Here is a 22,245-nt window from a genome sequence, read left to right on the forward strand (position 1 = left end):
AACATTTCTATAACTTAAAAAAAAAACTATTGGTCTAGTATTGTGAAACATGGAATATATCTTCTATGTGATTTGGTTTATGAAAGAAACAAGTTCTTTTGCTACTTTCTCTTATTCATTGACAGGTTCAATTAGCTGAATCCAACTGTTAATCAAGCTCAGGAAAGTTTGCAGATTATTAATATGGATGTCCTAGGATGTATAAGAAAGGCAAAGGTGTGCTTCTTATGAATTAGAAACAGTAGTTCTCAAACAGCATGATCGAATTTGTCTTCCCCATCCCCACATACACTTTAGATGCTAAGAGTGGAAGCAGATGAGGCAACAAAGTAAAAGGGGGAAAGTGGAAGTTTAACACTTCACAAAGTGCTTCAAAAACAAAAAAGTAGACACAACCTGGTCTATAAGTTAACATTCTTAATATAAAAATAACCATCACATGAAAATGAAGAAAACTGGAATTATCAGTCAGGTAGCATAATATTGTTTCCTCACAAGCTGATCCCTGGTGTTCAGCTCAGGCCTCAGAATAATAATATAGAATTTGGGTAGGAAGATGCAACCCAGCAACCCAGCGCTAGAAGTCAAGATAGAGAAGATCTCCACAGCCACCATAAGTTTTCCTTTGGTGCTCAGGTAGGTGGGGACAAAGGACAGCCAAACACTGCAGAACACTAACATACTGAAGGTGATAAGCTTGGCTTCGTTGAAAGTATCAGGCAGCTTCCGGGCAAAGAAAGCCACAGTGAAGCTGATGATGGCCAGGAGCCCCATGTAGCCCAGCACAGTATAAAACATGGCGGCTGATCCTTCATTGCACTGCACAATGATTTGGGTAGTCTGTGAATGCATGTCAAACTCCGGGAAAGGAGGAGAGGTTGCCAACCACAGTGCACAGATGCCAAGTTGAATAAGAGTAAAGAGGATGATGACTGACACTGCCAGCCTCTTCCCCACCCATTTCCTCATCCTGTTTCCTGGCTTGGTGGCCATGAAGGCCAGAACCACAGTGATGGTTTTTGCCAGCACACAAGAAACTGCCAGGGAGAAGACAATCCCAAACACTGTTTGACGGAGAAGGCAGGTTATCTTCCCAGGCTCTCCAATGAATAGGAAGGAGCACAGAAAGCAAAGCAATAGGGAAATGAGGAGGGTGCAGGTGATGTTCCAGTTGTTGGCCTTGACAATGGGAGTCTCCTGGTTTTGAATGAAGATCCACATCACCACTAGTGTGATCAGAGAAAGGAACAGGGCAAATGAAGCCAGAATTATTCCCAAGGGTTCACCATAAGCTAAATAGACAACATGCTTAGGAATGCAGTGGTCGTGGTTCTTGTTTGGATGCTGGTCCTCAGGGCACTTGTTACAGTGGTCTTCATCTGAAAGTTTTAAGGTTTAATAGTAAAAAGAAGTACATGTACTTTCTTAACTAAGATGTTATATTGGTTAATTCAATTCTTGATTCTTAAAAGAAAAAAGAACCATAAAACATTTTTAAAATTCCAAATTTCGATCATTCTGACTTAACTTTTGACCTTACAACTCTTTGATTTCCCCCCCAAAAACAGTTGCATGCCTTTATTGCAAATATTTTTCTGTTAAATTCAGGAGGTTTCATGAGAAGTTACCTCATGAAATAGTTTATTTATGTTTAACTATTTCATGTGTTTAACTATTTATGTGTTTAAATATTTAACTATTTCAGCTTAATGTGTGAACAGAAGCTGCGAAAAGAGTTACAAGCGAAGAGATACAAAAGCACATTGTGGTTCGAGGACCCGACCCCGGTGAAGTGAAATGAAGACACAAGGACACGTGATATAAGGTTATTGGGCTAGGAAAAGGCCACAACTTTATTGGTTACAGCATTTAAAAGGTATTGGCTTAGGCATTGGATCGGAACAAGTGGGTTCTTCACCAGTAGGTGGAGCCTGTCGATGCCAATCCGACTATAGGCTCACCCCTGCTGTCACCGAGGGTCGTGCCAAGGCCTCCCGCCAAGCAGGCATCGGACGGAATACACGACCCCCAGATTCCTTTAACGGAATACCCCTAAAAATTGAAGGCATAGGCGATGGCCACACCTAGCACTTCCACACAGCGCAACACATTATTCCAATGCCTAACCTACCCACCAATACCACAAAGTTGTGACGATTGCTACGAGGTAGGCGAAAAAACCAATTAGCCTATTGCCAAATGGAAAAATTCCTACCAGGCCCCCCAGCCAACCAGGGCGACCAACCTAAGGTCCATAGCAAGGCCGAAAAAACCCGAGCCCTAACTAAAGGGAGTGGAGGGTGGGTGACTCGTGAGGGGCGAAGGAAGGAAGAATGAGGCCGGGGGAAGGCTGGCGCTGCAGCAAAATGCTGCTGGACACGCCCCCACCGTGGCCCCCGGTTGGATGGCCACCGAGGGGGCGTGAGCGCCAGCCAGGTGAGTGGGCAGCAGGGGGCCACGCCCCCTGCTAGCCGGAGCTCGAGCCCCGACCACAACCCCTCCCCTCCCCTTCGGGGAGGAGAGTCTTTATTATTATTTAATCATCATCATAAGTTCTTATATCTTAATTGGTCCATTTACAGAGTCTTAACATTATGTTTGCATATTAAGTGATGAACATGCACATGCAAACCAGCATTTTGAGCAAATTTGTTTTACCAACATCTGGACTTTCATCTGAATGCAATTCTGAAATCTTTACTTACCCTCCAGGTGTGAAACCATTCCTTCTGAGCACTGAGCACAATCATAGCAACAAATCTGTTCTCCCTGCCTCACGATCTTGCTGTGTCCAGGACGGCAACTTTCAACACATCTGGATTGGGGTTGGATCTAAGAAACAAAGAATTTAGAGTGAAGACCACTAGTTGGGAACTTCAGGCCTGTGTGCCTAGTTTTCACAGGTAGATTTGATTTTTTGATTTTTCACAGTATCATTATCATTATATATATCTTTCCCCTGATGAGACTTGAGATGGCTTACCTATAAAAAGAAGTATCTGAAGAAGTGTGCATGCACACGAAAGCTCATACCAAGAACTAACTTAGTTGGTCTTTAAGGTGCTACTGGAAGGAATTTTTTTTGTTTTGACTATAAAAAGAAGAACAGCTAAAAACATAGGAAAATGATTAAAAAGCAAATAAACATTGATAGATGTAAAACTCCAAGTCCCATCCCAGGAAGATGACCATGAAGGATACCAAGGCTGGTGGTATGGAAAGCCACTGAGAGGTCCCACAAAACCAACAGGGACACACACACCCTGTCCAAATCCCAGGATAAGTCATCCACCAAGGTAGCCAAAACCATCTCTGTCACATAACCAATCCTGAAACCAGATTGAAATGGATCTAGATAATCTGTCTCCACCAGAATCTGAGATGATACCACATGCTCCATAATGAGATATTTGAAACAGGTTGATATTCCCCAATACAGTGAAATTCAGGGAGAGCTTTCTCAGTAGAGGTCTTGTAACTGCTTCTGTTAAGGATGTGGGAACCCTGCCTTGTTGTAAGGAGGTATTGGCCACCCAGCCAGCCCCCCGCTAGCCTTTTTGATGAGCCAGGAAGGGCAAGAATGTGGTGGCTCTCACATTTCCAAGTTGAAAACTTGGACAACTTAACACTGGACAAGCAGAGGCCAGCTACATCCACTGAACCTGTGTCAACTAAAGTGTCCAAGTCAGAATGGATCTGAGTGAGTTTGTCAGCACAGTGCCGAGGAAATTGTTCACAGTGGGCCACTGAGTGCTCAAAATTCTCCACACATGGACCAGTGTGTTAAAGACCCCTGACAACTGGAAACATCCCTTACTGACACAGTGAAGACACAGAGAGAGAGAAAATACAAAAAATATATTTTGCTGCCTCTACTGCCACGAAATAGGTCACCTATAAACGTGAGCTGAATTGAATTTCTCCCTCATCTCTGTGCAGGGCATGCATTTAGTACCTGATAAATTTGGTGCCCAGTGAACGTTTGGTTCCACACAGAAGCTCCAAGGAGCTGATCCCTGCTGAAATGGGGGCTTGAAATCATTGATGATCAGCTGATGGGCTTTGATTTCAAGCCCAACTGATCTTGCTAAACTCTGGAGTATCAGGAACTGCAGACAGTAGTTAGTTCACATGGGGCTTCAGTCTTTTTGGTTCTTTGCTTGCAGCATGTCTTCAGTTTAAGAAGTGCTGCAAAGGAAAAATGGTTCACCTGTTGTCATCGCGGTATCAGTGATTGACAGGTGGGCAACCTGGCCAACTGCACAGAGTGGCCTGCAAAAGAAAGGAGACTGGCCCATGGCATGTTTTGTTTCACATTGTTTTACACATATGTGAAACCTGAACCAGAAAGAATTTGGTCTTCAGATCATCCCTAAACCTATATTGAGGAAGGTAATTGCTATTCCCACCTGCTTAAACTTGTGATGCCACACAACAGCACTTCCATTGATGGTAAATTGTTTTCCTTCAGTAGCCTGTGGGTTCAGCCTTCCCACACGGACTTTATGGATGGACTCATTGGGGAATGTGATGGTGTTAATGACATCATATCCAGTTGTCAATTCTCCATTTGCATCAAAAAATATTTCTTCCTCAGCATTATTGTTAAAACGGATGTGTTTTAGGAAGGAGTGAAGCTAGATCGGAAAATGAAAGGACATGAATCAAGGCACATGGTAGGAAATTCAGGGTGTGGCTTCCCTGAAATTTGTTCTCTTGTGCCATTGAAGTGCAACTCTTTTCTCCTCTCTAATACAGTGGTACCTCGGAAGTTGAACGGAATCCATTCCGGAAGTCCGTTCGACTTCCAAAATGTTTGGAAACCAAGGCACGGCTTCTGATTGGCTGCAGGAAGCTGCAGAAGCCACGTCGGACATTCAGGTTCCAAAGAACATTCGCAAACTGGAACACTCACTTCCGGTTTTCGATTGTTTGGGAGCCAAAACGTTTGACTCACAAGGCATTCTGGATCCAAGGTACGACTATCATTTTTCTGGCTCCTGCCCAAGACCAAACCATGGGGGTATTTACTTGTGAGTAAAGAAATGAACTTTTATTATAACATTCTAAAGATACAAACTCAGTGGCTAGTCTAGGTGTTCTTATAAGGCAAAGGAATAACAGCAACAAACAGTAGGAAGAGTATGAGAGCAAAGGCCATGGTTCATGGTTCTAAACAGTGGTGGGGAAGCTCAGTTACTCACAAGTTTCATTCCTCAGAGATAGCCCTGAGACTGCTACTCTCAGAGTTGTGGGTTCATGCCCCATGTTAGGCAACGTTCAAAACTCTTGCAAGAAAAAGCCCACCCTAATGTAAAATGGTAATTCAAGGTGAGCCGTATAAACAAAATCTGACCCCTAAGAAATTCAATAAATTGCTGCACAGAAATAAAGAACTGGAACTGGAATCCAGCCAATGAAAGGCATTTCTTTCCAAGGATTACAGTAAAAATGGACATGAGAATCCTACCTGCCATGGATAAATGTTCAAAAGGTTCCATGTGGCACGAACTCCCTTTGCCTTCTTCTTAGCTCTTGAAGAAAACATGGCATGGAGAGCATGTGCTACAGCATAAACCGCATTGTAGATACTGTAGCTCTGACCAGACATCCCCATTTCAAACACAGCTCCAGGGAGGCTCCTCAACCTCTCCTTTCCTGTACAGTTTGCAGTGTGTGCATAAAGTTTAAATATGGGGAAGGAGCACCGAAATGCATAGGCCCAGAACCAATATATGTAATAAAGTGTGGATTCATTAGGATTTAAAGTCTCAACAAAATCTTCATATTCTGGCACATCATTAGCATGGAGTGAAAAGGATAAGGTGCCATTGAAGGATTTTAGTGGGAATATCTCTCTGGGATACACAGATACAAAATCCCACTGTGCCATTATAATCCAAACCTTCTCTTTTGGTTTCATTTCAACTTTTTCATGTGAATAGAGTGTCATTCGTAAGAATGCCATAGATCGTGAACCCCCATGAACAACAATCACATTGGCATTCATTGTTTCTAGAATATTGCCTATTCTTTCCACCATTTCCAGCATTTGCATTCTTCCGCCCCAGAGCATCTTCAGTGTTGAAATAATTTCCTTATAAGCAATACAAATATTGTTCAGCAGCAGTTGAGGAGTCAGAGTCCTCAGCAGCGATTCTCCACTGTCATCATCTGAAGCAATAAGGCCAATCCAGGTCCATCCAAAATACTGAAGCAACTGAACAATCCCAACATACTGAGGACGTTCATTTGGCATCATCCGATAGACAGAAGGGAACTGTGTTTTATCGCTCAGTGCAGGGTCAAAGGAGCCATAAGAGAGCTAAGGAGAATGACCATGATCTTTTTAGGCCTAACAACAATGGCAGGATAGAAGATTACGTTCATTTCAAATACTGCAAAGGTTTTTAACTCTCCACTACAAAGCTCTGAGGAGGATTACTGGTAGGTAAAAAAGCAACGACATGAATCAGAGGCATAAACTTCTTTAAAAGGGGGGGACTGTGGGGGGATTTGGGGGGGTGTAAGAATTAATAGAGGGAAAGGATGAGCTTCCATATTTGTGCCCATAATACTACTATTGCTTTGGAGTGCAGATGCAGAAATGAGTTAAGAACGTGTGAGAGAACGAATGACTGCAGGTTCGAGTAAGAAAACAATGGCACACAATTTTACATATACAGTGGTACCTTGGTTTTCGAATATAATCCGTTCCGGAAGACCGTTCAGCTTCCAAAATGTTTGAAAACCAAAGCGCAAAGGGCAGTCTGCAATTTCAATTGAGAAAATTAAAAATAATGCAACAGAAGCCGTTATACTTTCGAAAACAGAAGCAATTACTTCTGGGTTTTTGGCATTTGAAAACCAAAACATTCAGCTTCCAAGACGCTCGAAAACCAAGGTACCACTGTACACTTTTATATTGTGCACCTTTCAAGGGCAAATTTCCCATCTTTGGGGGTGGGGTAGGTCGAGCAAAAATAGCTTCATGATGTTGACTTCTTGAAAAAAAATGAAACAAGCCTGACTATTTATTGCCCACATTCCCCAGATGAAGACTCAAGAGACCATACGCTGGCATAGGTTACATCTATTCAATGAAACTTGATGATGCACATGAAACGGTGCAAAAAAGTTATAGTTTGGTCAGAGAAACTGAGGAAAGGCCTCCTGTCTCTGACCCTGGGCAAACCCAGCCTAACATAGCTCCATCACAATCAAGAATGTGATGGGAGGCAAATCTCCATAGGTAATTGGTGGGTATCAAGCTCCATATGAGTCTTAAGTTGCACACCCATATACCCACAACCAGAACTCAGCAGGGAGCACATGCCAGCTCCCCAAATACCAGACCAAAAATCCTCCCCAGTTTGTCAGCAATAGAAGATAGTTCTATTGCCCTTCACCCAAGAGTGCCCTTTGGTGCTTCACTAGCACTCATCCCATCCTAATATACTTAACTCTCTTGGCTTAATGGTGAGGCCTTCTAGTCTTTTCTCTTCTAGAATCACTATACAGCACCCAGGTTCCAAATCGACAGACCCACCTGTGGCATCTTGTAGATATTTAAGATGTGGGGCATCTCCTTGGAGTTAAGAGACGCAAGCCCACCAATGATGGCCATTAGCCTGTATGCCTTGACACAGATGTAGTTAATGGGGCTGCTCCATCTTTTGAAAAGGACGTCCATAGTCCCAGTACAGGATCCTATTTCATTGTCAGCATTGTTAGCGAAGATGTAAGACAGTGTTGTGTTGGGTAAGAGGTGGGCATTCTTGTTGATCTCATTCATGGCAAATGTAAAGGCAAGGACTTGGTGGTAGTAATTTGGCAATGGACTGCAATGACATTTAAATGCCAGTATACAGTAGTCAAAAGTACATTGATTTAATGTACATGCAGTAGACCTATATAAGCTTATAAGCTATTCTTGAAACACTAGGCGTGGAGTTAAGTAGAAGGAAATATCTACATACCTTTTTAAAGATTGTTGGCTCATTATGTTTCTTTGTCACATTTCACTTCCTACAAAGCTCTCGTTATCTAACTAAAGCAATTTGCTCTTTGAGGACCGTTTTATTACTTGTGCTTCTCCGATACCAACTTAATCTCTCCCTAAATATGTACGTATGAATCAACCTATTTTTAAACAAGTGAATGGATAAAAACTCGCATACTTTCCCCCACTTTCTGCTGCTAAAGAAGTTCAGGCTATCCATTTTTAGGTTTCTTCCATTCTAAACAGAGATGGTTAACCATTGTCTGGGCTTTATAGTTTCAGATTACAGGTGAATCTTTACCTGATTGAGGAAAATCCCTCAGTCAGCACATCAATCAGAAGAACTGTGGTCTAGCTGTCTCCTTAACATTCTGTTTTTATATAAAAAATTAAGCATTTTCCATCAGCTGGTCATCTCCCCCCAGGTTGTACGTTTTGAACTGCCTTATTTTCAAGGATGTTAATATTGGAATTCCATGCATGGAATAACAGCAACAACGAAGGAAATCCCCGTGTTGCAGAAACTAGGCTTTTATTAAATTGGACTACTTTGAATCATAAAAGCTTCACGTACTAGGAAGACTTTTCCAGAGATGGAGATGTATTATATGAGAGTCCATCAAAAGAATGAATTAAAAAAGAAACAAATTCACCAATGAAAATACTGTCTGGAATTACAAAGTCATTTTTAACCTTTGGCTGCCAACCAAATCTGTTCTTTGCGTTCTTGCTGACAATCTGAGGCAGCTCCAACAACAAAAGAAGCAGCAGCAATGATGTCCAATTGGCTACCGACAGATCTCTTCCCCAGTTCAAAACATTCATTTTAACAGATACACAGAATTCCTAAACCACATAGAACTCCCAAACAACACTCAGCTCTCCCAGGAGTTAAATTGACATAGCTGTTTCACTGATTCCAATCTGGAGTGTCAAAAATCTGTTTAACAGGACCCTTCCAAAGAACTGTGTAAAATATTTTTTTCTGAAACTCCTCTTTATAGATGGAGAGGACAATTTCAGCACATGGATCATCTGTTTCTGTTTTTCTGATAGCATGAAATATCGCTACAATTGCATGAGGATAGTGATTACGGTGGTTACAGGATAATCACGAAGATAATCACCACTTTCTCCAATATAATCAACTCTCAGCAAAGTTAAGAAAAACTTCTTTGCAGCCCCAGTCACAGCACACTGTGTGGAAGCTATAGCTAAGGTGTAAATGAACAAACTTGACAAGACAACGATCATTATATATCTAAAAATTTATACAGCTTATAAAAGTACAAGCTGAAACTTGGCATATACGATGTACCTGAAGAGACCTATGAAACTGCCAAATTCTAAACCAATCAAATGATAATTGCCAAAGCAAGTTAAATAGTGCTTCTGCCTGTCCTGGGAGAGTAGAATATTGAAGGCTTCATTATTCATGGGATGGAGGAAGTATTCTCAAACCTGAATCTCAATTGACCACAAGAATACACTCATTCTGCTGAAGCAATGGCCCTGGCTTACAGCCTCATACCACCTTCCCCAGATAGTAAAGATCCAAATGCACACACAACATAAAAATGTCCTGGCCTTTTGAGTGACTTCTATCTTGCCTTCCTCAGTGCAAGCTATAGACACCCCCCCCCAAGTTTAGTCTGGTCACAATGCACTTGTAGGTCTCTCAGAGGCCAGAACCCCATGGAAACCTCTTACCCCTTTTCCAAGGCTATGGGGCTTGAGTCATAACAGGTTTAGTCTTTCTCACCCCTTATGGTCACATCTAGTGAATCAGCCCCATCATTTCCTCTCTCCAGAAGGTTGAGGTACTAAGCGAAGCCTCTTGGTCGGGCTTCCTGTCTACTACTGCTGGAAAACAAATAAACTTTAGATGAGGCAAGAGTTGGTTGTCCCTCAAACCTCTGCACTTTCCCCTAAGAGCCAATCTCCCTTGAATGCTGTCTCTGAACTATTTAAGCTCAGTAGCTCCAATAATTCTTCATTACTCTCAGGTGATACCAGCTGTTCCCTGCTCCAACCATTTCTTGGCTGGGATTACTAAATTGCAGCCCTGGCTCCTGAAGAGGCAGATTGTAGCCTTCTTAAATGGGCAGTCATGGCCACTCTGCCTGAGGTAATCCCATGAGAGCCTTCATAGCATTGAAAACCATCTCTTTATTCCAGTTTTTAAGAAAGTATATCCCATATTACTTTCAAATTTTGGTGAAAACTGTTGATGCACTCTATTTGGGCTTGTTGCAGAGCACACACCTTCATTGATTGATGTGGTTCAAAGGCTACTGTTTCCTGTCCCATTAAGTCTACAGAAAACAAGTTCTAGAAGGAGCCACCTCCTGGATGAAATGTGCAGTGGCTAGTCTTTAAGTTATGAAAGATCACTCTGTAGGGCATGATTACATGAGGGCTCGCAAATATTTTGGCTCCACGGGTACATTTGGAAACCAGGGAAACTGCCATAGGGAAACGCACATTCTACAGTCATGCCCAGCCCACTACAATCTTCTTGTATCTCAACTCACACTGCAACCCCACAAACGCCCCACTCTACCACACACACACACAAACACTAAAATCTTTCCAGTTTTTAATCTCGTGTGTGTGTGTGTGTGTGTGCGTGCATTTAATTTTAATCTTCATTTAACTGTAATGTTTTTTCTTCATTTATTTTCAAATGTCATTGAATTATATGTTCTTCATTAAATAAATATGTAAAAATAAGTCATTCATATTTTATTTATATTTAGGATATATACTTTACAGAGCACATTTCAAAAACTGGGGTATAAATAAACTATGAGGTAAGAGAAGAGAAAACACAGCCAAACTAACGTGCTAAGTACTTTACAAATATAAATGTTGACATGGCACTATCTGTAGCATTTGATTCTAAAAGAGACAATGCATCATGGGAAACCGGTAAGGAAGAATTTACAAGAACAAAGGAGGAAGTCACTCAGATGTCACACTCTTTTCCCTGGTGTTCAGCTCAGGTCTCAGCACCATTAATGTAGAATTTGGGAAGGAGGATGCAACTCAGCAACCCAGCAGTAGAGGCCATGTGGATATAAGAAATATCCACATTCACCATATATTTCCCTGTGGTGGTTGGGCTCCTATTGAGAGTATTTGGCGAGCCAACATGACAGTGATGAGGGATTGAGGATTGGAGGGATGGCAGTGGACAAAGTTGTGTTGCAACTTTGGAATAGTAAAGGTAAAGGTACCCCTGCCCGTACGGGCCAGTCGTGTCCGACTCTAGGGTTGTGCGCCCATCTCACTTAAGAGGCCGGGGGCCAGCACTGTCCAGAGACACTTCCGGGTCACTTGGCCAGCATGACGAAGCTGCTCTGGCAAGCCAGCACCAGCACACGGAAACGCCGTTTACCTTCCCGCTATAAAGCGGTACCTATTTATCTACTTGCACTTAAGAGTGCTTTCGAACTGCTAGGTGGGCAGGAGCTGGGACCGAACGATGGGAGCTCACCCCGCTGCGGGGATTCGAACCATCAACCATACGATCAGCAAGTCCTAGGCACTGAGGTTTTACCCACAGCGCCACCCGCGTCCCTAACTTTGGAATAAATGTGTTTTAATAAAATCCTTTAAAAAGAGGAATGGATGAATGGGACAATTTTCCTCCTTTCATTTTCAAATCCAAGCTTCATGCACATTTTTCTGTGCATTTCTTATAACATAAAACATTTCTGCAAGCTATTCTCCTTTATAAAAACATTTTTGTGTTATTTCCACTAATATGTTGCTGCATAGTTTATTTCCATGTTGGTATTTATGTTTTAGTGCTATTATGATGAGAATGTTTAAAAAATATTTTCTTTTTTATTATTTGAAAATAATCCTACTTTCCGCAGCATGTTCTCTAAAAATTATAAACAAGCTACTGGGAAACCAGAGTACTACAAAGCCAAACTATTTGGACATTTTGAATCTTGCTTTGTACTTGGCAAACATAAAAGTAGAAAAGGCAATGTTTGTGGGCTTAGACTCATAAACAGGAAAAGATATCAGGGGAATGGTTAAGAAACAATTTAGAGGAAGGAAGAAATCACTCAGAAATGACCATTCTTTTTCCTTACTAATTGATCCCTGGTGTTCAGTTCAGGTTTCAGTACAATAATGTAGAATTTGGGGAGGAAGATGCAAACCAATAATCCAGCACTAGAGGCCAGGATAGAGAAAATCTCCACAGCCACCATGTATTTCCCCTTGGTGCTCAGGTAGGTGGGGACAAAGGATAACCAAACACTGCAGAAGACCAGCATGCTGAAAGTGATCATTTTGGCTTCATTAAAAGTATCAGGCAGCTTCCTGGCCAAGAAAGCCACAGTGAAGCTGATGATGGCCAGGAGCCCCATATAGCCCAGGACAGTATAAAACATCTGAGCTGATCCTTCATTACATTGCACAATGATCTGGTCAGTATGAGAGTGCATGTCAAACTCTGGGAAGGGAGGAAAGGTTGCCAGCCACACTGCACAGATGCCAGTTTGAATAAGAGTGCAAAGGATGATGACTGACACTGCCAGCCTCTTCCCCATCCATTTCCTCATCCTGTTTCCTGGCTTGGTGGCCATGAAGGCCAGAACCACAGTGAGGGTTTTTGCCAACACACAAGAAACAGCCAGGGAGAAGACAATCCCAAACACTGTTTGACGGAGAAGGCAGGGCACCTTCCCAGGCTGCCCAATGAATAGGAAGGAGCAGAGAAAGCAAAGCAACAGGGAAGTGAGGAGGGTGCAGGTGATGTTCCAGTTGTTGGCCTTGACAATGGGAGTCTCCTTATGTTGAACGAAGATGCATATTATCAAGAGGGCGATCAGACAAATGAAAAGAGCAAATGAAGTCAGAAGTATTCCCAAGGGCTCTCTGTATGTTAGAAAGACTGGATGTTTAGGGATGCACTCATTGTGGTTTTCATTTGGATACTGGTCCTCGGGGCACTTGTTGCAGTGGTCTGCATCTGAAAGTTATAAGTCTCATATTTTTAAAAATATATACATGAACTCTCTTAAACCATATTACTTGACACTGTGGCAAGAACTACAAAGGAAGAATATAATTCTTTTATCTTGGAACAGATATGGTAATCATTATTTAGAACCATTCAGTAAAATTGATGGGTGATAAGAACAGTGAACAACTCAATTCATTCAGGGTTTATAGTTAACGGCATTGTACATTCTATTCAAATACGGATGTAATGTGTTGTAAAGTATCCAAATCATGAAATTTGGATAAATTCAAGGTACTGATACCGATGTAGAAACCCCTGGTGTACAGTTTGGGACCTAAAACATATTCTCACCTGTCCTGTGCACAAAACAGTCGTTCTCCTCTACAAGAGAGGACACCCTGCAATTACCATCTCATCCCTATGTCTTTTCTATACAATGTAAGAATCGATCCATTAGTGTGGCAGCACCTATCCATTGGAACTCCCAATACATTTCAAATTGGCATCATCTCTGTTATCACTTCAGCACCTTTCCCAAGGCTTCTAAGAGATTTTTGTCCAAGTCAGTATCTGCACTGAATTTTTAAAAATGGTGTGTGTATAGATATAGATATACAAATATATGGCAGTTAAACCACTTTGAGATGCTTAATGAGATAATTTCTTTTCTGGTTTGCTAGAGAATAATTACATATATCTGATCACTATATAACTAAATACAAATACAGTTGTACCTCAGAAGTCAAACAGAATCTGTTCCAGAAGTCCGTTCAACTTCAATGATTTATAGGTGGTACATGACCCCAGTCAAGCTTGCAAAAATCTACCATTTGCCTAATAATAAATGCTGGAAATGTAATGAGACTGAAGGTACCTTTTATCACCTTTGGTGGACCTGCCCGAAGATTAAAGCCTTTTGGGAAATGATCTATAATGAAATTAAGAAGGTCCTTAAATGGACCTTTCCTAAGAAACCTGAGGCTTTTCTCCTGGGCATGGTTGGCCAACTGGTGTCAAGGAAGGATAGGACTTTTTTATGTATGCCACCACAGCAGCAAGGATTCTTTTAGCAAAGTATTGGAAGACACAAGAACTACCCACGCTGGAAGAATGGCAGACGAAAGTGATTGATTATATGGGACTGGCGGAGATGACTGGCAGAATCCGTGACCAAGGGAAAGAGACGGTGGAAGAAGACTGGAAGAAATTCAAAATATATCTTTAAAATTGTTGTAAAATTGATGAGTGTTAAAATGTCAAGGGATTGGGAAACAGAGAATTGCAGCTGTAATTGATAAGTCAGAGAAGAACTTAAAAGAAAATGAATTGAATAATTAGTTAATCGGAGGAGTTGCTGAAGAAATGTAAAACAAGGATGCAGAAAAGGGGGGGGGCATGGGGAAGTCCGGGAAGTAAGGTTTATGAAAAGAAGGTTATGAAATTATACATGTTTAATGTTTGTTTGTTTGTTTGTTTGTTTATGTATTGTGTATTGTTTGTGTTAATTTTGTGTTTGGAAAATTAATAAAAATTCTTTAAAAAAAAAAAACAGAAGTCCGTTCAACTTCCAAACGTTCGACTTCCAAAACGTGGCTTCTGATTGGGTGCAGAAAGCTCCTGCAGCCAATCGGAAGCTGTGGAAGCCCCGTTGGATGTTCAACTTTCCAAAGAATGTTCAAAAACTGGAACACTCATTTCCGGATTTCGATCGTTCGGGAGACAAAACGTTCAACTCCCAAGGCGTTTGGGAGCCAGGGTACGACTGTAGTTAAGTTTGTGAACAGACTCTGAAAATAATTATAACTGAAGGAATGTATAAACTATCTCCAAAGTGTTATATCTAGAATGGCTCAATCACACATCAATATCATAATTTGAACAAGCTCTTTGTGTGAATTTATTTTTGAAATATTTGGAATTACCACCACCATTTAATGGTGCAATTTCTACTTACCCATCAGGTTTGAAATCATTCCTTCAGAGCACTTAGGACAATCATAGCAACAAATCTGTTCCCCCTGTCGCGCAATCCTACTGTGTCCAGGATAGCAACTCTCAACACATACGGATTTTGGGATGACCTATTAATATCCAGATATAAAAGATTTGGGGTGTACATCAGCATTGGTGAGCCTTTGCCCCTCAAGCCTTATTAGAATCAGCAAGGGTTCTACTTTAGCTGCCAGAGGCATTTGTCTTAAACCTGCCCACATCTGATTTCACTCCAGGAATGGGGCAGATAAAGACAGGGTTGCAAAGAAAAGGACAACTGGGAGCCTCAAAATGTGTTCCTGGTTGTTTCCTTGTTAAGCACACTATTTCCTCCAAGAGTGATGGCACATCAGGAAGACCTGTCATTCACACAGGGACATTCTTCATTTTAAAACTCTAGCCACTTTCAGGTAGCTGTACTTACTTTGCAAAAGAAAGCAATTTGGCTTTCTAAAACTTTTAAAAGAAATTCTATGTTTTTGTTTTCTTGGATGTGTACAGGTAACTCCTAAAATACCTGCATGGGACAAGAATCAGGCAGGTTTTTCTGTACTCCCATGTGGATCCAGAATCAGGTTTTGTTTAATATTAGAGACATCCCTAAAACTACAGTTCTGGAAAATAATAGTTACCCCCACCTGATCAAACTTGTGATTCCACATTATAGCACTTCCATTGATGGTGAACAGTTTTCTTTCAGGAGCTTGTGGGCTCACTCTTCCAACACGGACTTTATGGACAGACTGATTAGGGAAGGCGATTGTGTTGAGGATATCATATCCAGCTGCCAATTCTCCATTTGCATCAAAAACTATTTCTTCCCCAGCATTATTGTTGAAGTGGATGTGTTTCAGGTAGGAGTGAAGCTAGATTGGAGAAGGAAAGAATATAAACTGAGCTTGGAGTGGTGGGAAATGTCATTTCCCTGGAAGTTCCTCTTTTTTCCTCAAATATCATATTCGAATTGCTACCTCCTATTCATTCATGTATGATGATTATAGGACAGATGGTATAAATGCTTCCCACCTTTCAGAGACAATAGGAAGATGAAATTCAATAGAGTTGCTATTTCCAGAATTAAACTAGTACTTTTTAAAAATTAGACTATTCACACCAGAACTTTAAACCATATCTATTATACAGCAGGTTTTACTTCCTCCAAAAGTCAAGAGAGAGAGAAGTTTGAGCTTTGCTTACATGGCATGTATCTGGCAAACTAACCTCACATGGTGGTTGTGAAATTAAATACTGGGAGAGAAATCGCCATTGTCCTCCTGGAAAATCTCCTGTTTGGGGAGTGGGTATCCATTGTGGGGTATTTGTGTGGGAGGGTTCAATGTTGCTTATTGTGTGAGAGGTGTTCACAGGGGAGCAGAAGAAGAAGAAGAAGAGTTTGGATTTGATATCCCGCCTTTCACTCCCTTTAAGGAGTCTCAAAGCGGCTAACATTCTCCTTTCCCTTCCTCCCCCACAACAAACACTCTGTGAGGTGAGTGGGGCTGAGAGACTTCAGAGAAGTGTGACTGGCCCAAGGTCACCCAGCAGCTGCATGTGGAGGAGCGGAGACGCGAACCCGGTTCCCCAGATTACGAGACTACCGCTCTTAACCACTACACCACACTGGCTCTCTGGCAGGAAGTCAGTGGAGTTTGCAGTGTTGAGGTATGTAGAAATATGAGTTTCAAAGATTTCCAAATGAACCTTGTGCCTAAAGAGGTTCACAAAATCTCATCTAAATTAGAACTACTACCTATAAACACCTGACAGGCTTTTTCATTGTACTTCTTTTGGCACCTGCGTTAAATATTTTCTGCATCCAGACATGTAGAAATCACTGTGGATTTTTATCTTCTTTTGAATCTCTTAATAGCGGTTCTTAACTGTTTTAATAATTTTATATTTTTGTAAACTGCTTAGAGGTGTTTTTAGTTTATTTTTATTTTTTACATTAAGCAGTATATACATTTTGCTAAATAAATAAATCTAACCATTGCACCATACCAAAAAAATTCATAACTGAAGGTCATAAGCTTATGTCAGGGGTCTGCAACCTTTAAGACAAAAAGAGCCACTTGGACCCGTTTCCGAAGGAAAAAAAACTGGGAGCCGCAAAACTCGTCATTATAAAAATAACTTTTTTGTCACTTTTTAAAATTATTTCTTTGTTTGACCCCTCAGAATTACTCCTCCTCATAGAAATAAACGTTAAATTAACAAGTTACCTTCTTGTGTGTGTGTGTGTGTGTGTGTGTGTGTTCTTCACTCCCCTTCAAAACAGTGACCAGCGTACATGCCCCTTTTCAATGCAGTGACAAGCGTACATGCCCCTTACAATGTAGTGGGCGGGCGGGAAGGTGATGTTGGGACGGTGCGTGACTAACGCACACACCGCCCCCATGCGATGTCACAGCCAGTACAGCGCCCGCCACAATGGGGAGTGTTGGGGCGTACAATGCGCCTCCTCCCCTCGCTAGTATCCGCCCCGGAGCCGCGGCAAAGGTGTAAAAGAGCCACATGCGGCTCTGGAGCCGCGGGTTGCAGACCCCTGGCTTATGTCAAGGTATTAGACCCAAAGCTGCAATTTACAGAAGCTATAAAATGGATGGTGAAGAGTTGGAGAGGATATAAGAGCTGGAAGGGAACCAAGGGTCATCTAGTCCAACCCCTGCAATGAAGGAATCCCGACTAAAGCATCCATGACAGGAGCACACCTGTCCTGTAATTTTGCATTGTTTCATACAGAGAAAGCCAGAGTTTGGAGTAGAGTTTTGCAGCGATGTGACATAGAAGTAAAGCAGCAAGTCGGAGAGAGAGTCAGAGCAATGATTGACAGCAACATTAGATTTCTGATGGAATCCAAGGTTGTGGCTTTGGGAGAAACAAGATCCTTTGAGTGTAAGGTTGCTGTGAACCCTTCCTTTGTAGGCTGTGTAAATAAACCATGCTTTTATACAAACCATGTATCATAAATACACGACACTCTCATTTCTAAAAGAAAACACAAACCCTGGGCAAATGTCTGGAACCCATGGAATCTCACAGCACTCAAGGACTGGGGTGGCATGCAAGATACACACACACACACACACACACACACAATTCAGAGCTCCTCAACTTCTTAATTAAATTTTAAATGCCAAGGCTTTTTAAAAATTAAGCAATCATTTACTATTAAAATATGTTTTGAGATATCCATTCATTTAAATAAATGTGTGTTTATTTAAAATGAATATCATAAATAGCATTTCACATGATTTTAAAGTGCCCTTTTGTGTGCATTCCCCAGTGAAAATTCACTTTAAAAGGTCCTTCGTGAAATGCACTTACACCCATTCTTTACAGTAGAGATGGACATGGTTATCCTACCTGCCATGGGTAAATATTTGAAAGGTTCCACGCATTTCCATTTCTCATTGCCTTCTGTTTAGATCTTGATGAAAACATGTCATGGAGAGCATGCGCAACGCCATAAACTGCATTGTAGATACTGTAGCTTTGACCAGACATCTGCATTTCAAACACAGTTTCAGGGAGGTTCTTCAATCTCTCTTTCCCTGTACATATTCCTGGGGATAGTGAGTGAATGTACTGTAACTTGGGTAACGAACATTTAAATGCAGTGGTCCAGAAATAATGGATCAAATACAGCCTAGATCGGTAGAGATTTAAAGTCTCAAGAAACTCTTCATATTCTGCCAATTTCTGACTGTGGAGTGCGAAGGACAAGGTGCCATTGAAGGATCTGGGTGTAAATAAGTCGCTATTGGACACAGATGCAAAATCCCACTCAGCTGTTATGACCCAAACCTTCTCTATTGGTTTCATTTCAATAATTTCATTTAGCAAAAGAACCCTTCGTAAGCCCTCCATAGATCGTGAATCGCCATGAACAAGAATCACATTGATTTCAGTCGATGAGAGACTAGAACTTATTCTTTCCAAATTCTTGTCCATCTGTATTCCGTGATTCCAATAATGCTTCAGTGTTGGAACAATTTCCTTAAAAGCAACACAAATCTTATTCTGGTGCAGCCAAGGAATGAGAGTCCTCAATAGTATTTCTCCGCTGTCGTTATCAGAGACAACAAGGCCAATCCAAGTCCATCCAAAATGCTGAAGCAACTGAACAATCCCAGCATACTGAGCACTCTCATTAGGGATCATCTGATAGACAGAAGGGAACTGTGTTCTGTCCCTCAAGGCAGGGTCAAAGGAGCCATAATTGAGCTAAGAACAATGATATTGGTCTTTTTAGATCTAACAACCAATTGAAAATACGTTCTTCAAAATTCCAAAAAAAAGGCTAGAATATTGAATTCATTTTGTATTGGTCCCTCCTAAAAAAAAAACCTTCACAACCAGGACAGAATTACTACTGGGCTAACTATACATTAAGCAAGTAAGCAAAGACTCTTGGAAGGAAAAAGAGTTTGGATTTGAGAATTTGTAGAGAAATATAATGAGTCTCACCAGTTTTGTGATTCGATTAATAGTCATCTCCAAATTTCTCATTCATAGCTCCTGTGTGGATTTCAGCATGAGCATAGATACTATGAGCCCTATGAGGGGGTGATTTGGAGGGAAGACGTAGGAAGCTGTTTAAGTGTGAGCTCACACCCACCCACAAACTATTACACACCTCACTGTAAATAATAATCTATCTATTATTACAACTCACTGAGGAGGCTCAGGCAGAAGGATTAGAAGAAGAAGACAAGAGAGCCAGTGTGGTGTAGTGGTTAAGAGCGGTAGTTTTGTAATCTGGGGAACCGGGTCCGCGTCTCCGCTCCTCCACATGCAGCTGCTGGGTGACCTTGGGCTAGTCAATACTCTGAAGTCTCTCAGCCCCACTCACCTCACAGAGTGTTTGTTGTGGGGGAGGAAGGGAAAGGATTGGATTGGATTGGATTGGATTGATCTTTATTACGGCCATTGGCCCGTCACACGACAATTTCCCATACCAACATAATGTACTTGAACCTCCAAATTTAAAACCGCCAAAACTTACAAAAAACAGACAAGAACCAAAGCAAAACAAAAACAAAAGACCAACATCATACATTACAATAAATTTGTAACATAAACATCGCCCTCTGCTCATAAATTAATAGAAGACATCAATGGTGATATCACCTAATTACATGCTAAAACATAGATCATGGTTTAAAGGGATTGGAAGGGAAAGGAGAATGTTAGCCGCTTTGAGACTCCTTAAAGGGAGTGAAAGGCGGGATATCAAATCCAAACTCTAAGTGTAACTTAAATGCTCCAGTTAAATCCAGAATTATTCTGGCCTCTGATGATTTTAACTGGTCTAACTACTCAAAGAGACTTTTGCTATAAAGGTGTGGTTTTCTTCCTGTTCTCTTGCATGGCTCAATGGGGAGGGCTTCTGGACTTGCCTCTAAAATAATCAGTACACAACTCTCTGTCTACAGAGATAAACCATATCAAAAGTTCAGTTTCACACACACAGCACCAATCTATAAAGGCAGACAAACACACCTGTGGCATCTTGTACATATTTAAGATGTGAGGCATCTGCTTGGAATTATGGAAGGTGAGGCCACCTATGATAGCCATTAGTTTATCTGTCTTGCCGCAGAGGTAGTTAAGGGGACTCCCCTGACTTTCAAAAAGGACATCCATAGTCCCTGAACATTTCCCCATTTCATTATTAGCATTTTGAGCGAAGATGTACGAAAGTGTGATGTTAGGTAAGAGGTGTGGAGTCTTGTTGATCTCGTTCAGAGCAAACGTAAAGGTGAGGGCTTGGTGGTAGTAATTTGGCAATAGGCTGCAATGACATTTAAGAGCACAATTAGGGCTGCCACACAACAATTGATTTAATCTACATACTACGGACATATTAGCCATCAATAGTGATTCCTGATATACCAGACATGGAGTTGCGAAGTATGGAATACCTTTATAACTCCTATGTATCTTTAATAATACCTTTATTGTCAGTGTACAACCTGTGTACAATGAAATTAAACGAGCCTCCCCCCAAAAAAAAAACACTCAGTCTCATTGCACTCTGTGTGCTTATTGCACAACACACCACAAGTCAATTGCGCTATTTTATTTTCCGTTCAACAGCCTAACAGCCCACGGATAGAAGCTATTTTTTAGCCTGTTGGTACAGTTGATTATACTTCTGTCTCCTGCCCAAGGGTAGAAAATTAAAGAGGTGATGGCCAGGGTGTGAGTCATCCCTGAGACTCTTTTAAAGAGTATTTTTAAAAAGTCATCTCATCTCCTTAGGTTTCTTTGTCATATTTCATTCCCAGTCACAGAGCTGTGCAGTAGAAAATGCACTTATAGCTCAGTAAAAAAGCATTTGCTTGGCCTGGATAGGGTCCTAAGTTTCAACCCCCAACATTGCAAGGTAGACTTGGGAATGTCTTCTTTTGGAAACCCTAAGCTCACTTCCAGTCAGTGTAGACAAAACTAAGGTAGCTCGAGAGATGACTCAGGAGATGTTCTCTTCCCATGTTCTCTTAGTTAAAGGTAAAGGGACCCCTGACCATTAGGTCCAGTCGTGGACGACTCTGGGGTTGCGGCGCTCATCTCGCTTTACTGGCTGAGGGAGCCAGACTATGTTTCTATAAATTGCTCTATAAGACAATTGCTTCATTTGGAAGCAAAGAAGGAAGAAAACTGAGCAAGTAAAACACACCCAACCCTTCCTGTATGGCAGAATAATGGTATGGATGGTTTTGATCTCCTAAAACACATTTAGAATCATTTTAATAAATGGACTATAGTAGTAGCCTTACTACAAGGACTTATCTTTTTTTGGCCTCTTATGATTCCCATTTTCTCAAATTGTGGGAAATAGAACAATCAATAATTTTGAAATTTTAACTCAGAGCTAGCCAATTGGAATTTTAATTTCACCTTTATTTCATTTTATTTGATTCAAGATTTACTTACAAGGCACTCCTATATGGATTTGGATTTGCAGTATACAATATCTCATTAAAATTATGAACGATGAAAGATACAAATTCAGCAATGACAATATTATCTAGAATGCCAGAGACACCTTGAAACTTTGGCTGCCTACAACATCTGTTCTTCATATTCTTGCTGACAATCTGAGGTAGATGAAGCAGCAAAATGATGAGCAGCAGTGATGTCCATCTTGCTACCAGCAAATCTTGCCACCACCTGAGCATATTCACTGTGACAGATACAAAGAATAGGAATGTCTCCAAAGGCAGCATGCAATCTTTACAAAAGTTGATCGAACTTTGGT

General features: G+C 41.2%; 2 protein-coding genes across 2 annotated transcripts; both read right to left on the reverse strand.

The window, feature by feature from the left end:
- Positions 1-468: 468 nt before the first annotated feature.
- LOC114583273 (vomeronasal type-2 receptor 26-like) lies at positions 469-7,810 on the reverse strand. Its single transcript, XM_028704607.2, has 5 exons — positions 7,550-7,810; positions 5,471-6,325; positions 4,410-4,637; positions 2,706-2,832; positions 469-1,379 (listed from the first exon to the last, which is right to left on the reverse strand). The coding sequence occupies exons 1-5, from the start codon at positions 7,793-7,795 to the stop codon at positions 469-471; spliced, it is 2,367 nt and encodes a 788-aa protein (XP_028560440.2). The 5' UTR covers positions 7,796-7,810.
- Positions 7,811-12,084: 4,274 nt separating this feature from the next.
- On the reverse strand, positions 12,085-20,627 carry LOC114583272 (vomeronasal type-2 receptor 26-like). Its single transcript, XM_077918107.1, has 5 exons — positions 20,487-20,627; positions 18,348-19,208; positions 15,620-15,847; positions 14,944-15,070; positions 12,085-12,995 (listed from the first exon to the last, which is right to left on the reverse strand). Exons 1-5 carry the CDS (start codon positions 20,562-20,564, stop codon positions 12,085-12,087), a joined length of 2,205 nt encoding a protein of 734 aa, XP_077774233.1. The 5' UTR covers positions 20,565-20,627.
- Positions 20,628-22,245: the final 1,618 nt, after the last annotated feature.

The sequence above is a fragment of the Podarcis muralis genome, chromosome 13 (genome assembly GCF_964188315.1).
Source record: "Podarcis muralis chromosome 13, rPodMur119.hap1.1, whole genome shotgun sequence".
Lineage (NCBI taxonomy): Eukaryota > Metazoa > Chordata > Lepidosauria > Squamata > Lacertidae > Podarcis > Podarcis muralis.